The sequence below is a fragment of the Diachasma alloeum genome, unplaced genomic scaffold (genome assembly GCF_001412515.2).
Source record: "Diachasma alloeum isolate Michigan unplaced genomic scaffold, Dall2.0 Dall_scaffold_00703, whole genome shotgun sequence".
Classification (NCBI taxonomy): Eukaryota; Metazoa; Arthropoda; class Insecta; order Hymenoptera; family Braconidae; genus Diachasma; species Diachasma alloeum.
In genome coordinates, this window is record NW_021680835.1 from 184,501 (window position 1) to 188,770 (window position 4,270).

General features: G+C 42.3%; 1 protein-coding gene across 1 annotated transcript; it reads left to right on the forward strand.

Annotated features, from left to right (window-relative positions):
- Positions 1–1,806: 1,806 nt before the first annotated feature.
- LOC107044256 lies at positions 1,807–2,262 on the forward strand. Its single transcript, XM_015266060.1, has one exon. It carries the CDS (start codon positions 1,807–1,809, stop codon positions 2,260–2,262), a length of 456 nt encoding a protein of 151 aa, XP_015121546.1.
- The last annotated feature ends 2,008 nt before the right edge of the window (positions 2,263–4,270 follow it).

Genomic DNA, 4,270 nt, shown 5'->3' on the forward strand with positions numbered 1-4,270 from the left:
CCCCCCCCCCCTCCCAACCCTTCCAAGTAAGAAACTATAAGAGATGCCTCCCCCCCTATTTCCCTAAATGTATCGAGATATGCGGTAGCGTATTGGCCAGAACAAGTTTCGACTCCGACTGAAAAGTTGGTACCACTGCTACTGCCTTCGGATGAGTATAAGAAGTTGGCTGTGTTGTCTGACGTCACGCCGGTATTCAAAAGTAATTGGTGAATTATACAGACACCGTTTACCAATGTTTGAATATCCGTGACTATAATACTGTCCAAATGAAGTCAAGTGGAACACTTGTTATGATCTTTAATTTTTAATTTTTCCCTTGATATCGTTGTTTTTAAACAACGATATTGTTATAAAAATCTGTGTTGGCTAGAAATGTGGAATGACCATCATTTTACCTTTTGGTCAGGTCAAACGTCAATGACCGGTTCCGGACCGTTTTCTGATCCTGACCAAATTTTGTATGCAAAATGATCGTCACATAGACTAGTCAATGTAGACTTTGAGGTCATGAAAAAGCGATGGTTAATTGAAAAATTCCTATCGATCCGTGAAAATGTCCTGAACAACATATCAAAATGTTTAAACATGATTTCATCTGGCTGACATTCAAATTCATTTAAAACTATCGACTTTTTATGGCGTAATGCCAAGAACGTCAACCGTATAACTTAGACTCATTCAATAGACAAGAAGAAAATATGGACTTGAAGAGGAAGAATTTCTCTATGAAATTGCACTAAAAAATAATGTTCGAAGATCAATAATTACCACGAAAAAAATGCAGAAATTTTTTAACTTCAGATTACGCTCACCAATAACATGAGACTTCGAGACCCGCCCATTTTTGGCGCGCGCAACTCAGTCAAACACGCGCGATGCGCAGTGGGTTTGAACTAGGGCTTCTCAAAATTCTCATTCATAAGGATATCTTAATTAAATTACTGAAACAGTTGGAACCATTATTAAACAGCGTGTTTTTTGCATTTATCTGCAAGGTACATGATTCAGATGCATAAAATGAGGGAAAGGATCAATTATCAGACAGGAAGGATATTGACTCACCCCATGCGGTGAGAGGCTCGTTGAATGTCAAATGGGAAATAGAAAACAATCCAGAACTAGTGGATTGGGCGGTCGGTCGCTCCCTGCGCTCGCTCCCATTGCGGGTGGGTTGGTAGCGGATGTATTCATGTAGGTCTGAGACGTCTGACGGGTCGGACGGGACCAACAACTTCCCGATATTTTTATTCCTCCCATTTTGACTAAAAGAATCCTTTTCAACTCTCAATACTCTGTTTATTTATTCATGAGAAACCCTTGTCTGAGCGATTTTCAAACTTTTCTCGAGGAAATTTTGGACAAACCACTGGAAAAACCACTGGAGTTGCAGCAAATCCTGGAGAAATCACTGGAGTGATTGACTCAAGTGATATGCTGATATTGAGAATCCCAATCACGTCATTTACACAGGAGAAATACTTATCTTAGCCATTTTCAAACTTTTCTCCAGGAAATTTTGGCAGAACCACTGGAGCGAATCACTCCAAAATCTAATCAGGTCTAAGTTACATGAAGACCTTTCCATTGCGTCAGCCATCATCTTGATCGCGTGATTCATTCCGGAGAAATCGTTAACGAAAATTCTGTAACATACAGGCCTACATACATACAGGCACACACACACACACACGCGGTGTGCGGCTCCTGGCTTTTGCAGATGATGTGGCCGTAGTGATTGTAGGAAAATACCTGGAAGACATAAAGCTCACCTTCGGAAGGACTTTCGAGGTGATTCGCCGTTGGATGGACTCCGTCGGCCTGAGCCTGGCCGAGCATAAAACGGAGGCCGTGTTGATCACAAGCAGAAAGGTGTTGGAGACAATCACGCTGCGAGTCGGGGATTATGAGCTCATATCCCAGCCGTATATTCGGTACTTGGGAGTGATGATTGATGCCCGACTCAGTTTTAAGCAGCAAGTGGAACACATCACAACTAAGGCGTCAGAGGTTCGAGCAGCTTTGTCTCGCCTCATGCCCAACATTGGACGTCCCAAGCAGAGGAGGCGAGCATCACTGTCATCGGTGATTACGTCAGTACTCACCTACGGCATTGCTGTATGGGCGGAGGCCCTTCAATTACAGCAGAATCAGCGCAAAATGGGGCCTGTCTACCGACTCAGTGCCCTTAGAGTCGCCAGCGCATTTCGCACCGTGTCCAACGATGCCGTGTTATGTTATGGCCGGAATGATGCCAATTGAAGTGCTAACCGAGGAACGAAGATCCCTATTCCAGCAAAAAGGAGAGACGTCATTAAGTCCAACCGAGATTCAGGCTGAGGCCAGACGAAAGAGCATAGAACGATGGCAGTTACGATGGAGTACCTCACTGAAAGGTAGATGGACATATCGTCTTATCCCGCAGGTGAGTGCTTGGGTGAATCGTGAGTACGGAGAGACCAACTACTATTTGACACAGTTGCTTTCAGGACATGGGTGCTTCCGGGCTTACCTTCATAAATTCAAACATGAAGATTGCCCGGATTGCCCGACCTGCTTAGGTACCACGGAAGACGCAGAGCATGTATTTTTCATGTGTCCACGTTTCAGAACGAGCCGCTTGGAGTGGGAGAATGAACTTGAAGCATCGATCCTGCCCGAGAACTTGGTGGAAGCCATGCTGTCATTGAAAACAGCCTGGGACGCAACGAGTGACTTTGCGACGAAAGTCATAAAGGAGCTCCGCGAGGAAGAGCGCCGTCGAAAGAATGCTGTATAGGAGGAAAAGCTACCGGAACCTTCTTCCCACGCCCAACACCTAAGTGAGGAAGGAGGACGTACGGTTAGTGATGTCAGTAGAGGAAGAGCAAGAGCTGATGTCCCCCCCCCCGCGAAGTAATGCCTGACGGCAGTTCCGTGGGGAATATGGGGTAAGAGGAATTGAGGAAAGAGGGCTTTACTCAGTAAAAATCTGAGATCCGTTTTTTTAACATCTTTTTAACGGAATCTTTTGAAGATTACCTTAAAACTCAAAAAAAAAACACACACAAACACACACACACACATAAACACACACACATACATACACACACGCACACAGACATGTTGTTTAGAAATGTTCAAAAGTGTGTTAGACACCGCGAAACGTGGAGAAATCGCAAAAAACTAATGATTCATTTTCAGGGTGAGTACAATAACTACCCGATAGATCGGGAAGTTAACAACCGAACTAATTCCAATGAAATTGATAGTGCTTTTCCTTGCTCTAAATGTACAAAAATATTTCGTTGATGTTTTTTCGGAGCGACTTTATCCGTAATCAGTTGTTCAATCGTTTCTCAGGTTATGTGTCATAGGAAAGTTAATAATTCAGAAACGTATGTTGTGTTGTAATTATTTATCTTCGAACATTATTTTTTAGTGCCATTTTGTAGAGAAATTCTTTCTCTTCATGTTGATGGATTTTTCTCGTCTATTGAATGAGTTACAGTTATACGGTTGAAGTTCTTGGCCTTACGCCATAAAAAGTCGATAGTTTTCAATTAATTTGAATGTCAGCCGGATGAAATCATGTTTAAACATTTTGATATGTTTTTCAGGACAATTTCACAGATCGATTGGAATTTTTTCATTAACCGACGCTTTTTCATAACCTCAAAGTCTAGATCGACTAGACTATTACATATTACGATAATCAAGTTGGGGGTGGTAGCCATGGTGGAGATTATATTGAGAAAACATCTCATAATCATCAAAAAGGTCATAGCTTCAGAGCATTTCTTGGGGGATTATATAGACAAATTTATCCATTAATTGGTAAATCAATTCGCCCAATTGGTAAAGAAATGTCTGCTGCAGTCAATGTATTGGGTGGTGTCTTGACGAAGAATGCTGATTTAAAGAAATCATTGAGAAATTGCTTGACGGAATCGGGGCACAGACTCAAATGAAAAGCAATGGATACTATTGAGGATATGATGAATAATCCCGAAAAATATAAAACGAAGCGCAGGCGTCGATCCAAGCAGAAAGGTGCCGGACGTGGCCGAGTGGGTACCAACAGAGCAAAGCCTAAAAAAGGAGAAAAACTGAAATTGTTAAAAAAAAAGAAGAAGACTGTGAGGAAGAAGAGGAACATTGAAGTGAAATGTAAAAAACGTGACGTCTACGCTATTTTGGCTTCATCATAATGTCGCTTATATATAGTCATTCGTGCGAATGCGCAAAGTCTGCATTGGATCTGTTCAACATACCACCAACACACCCCGCA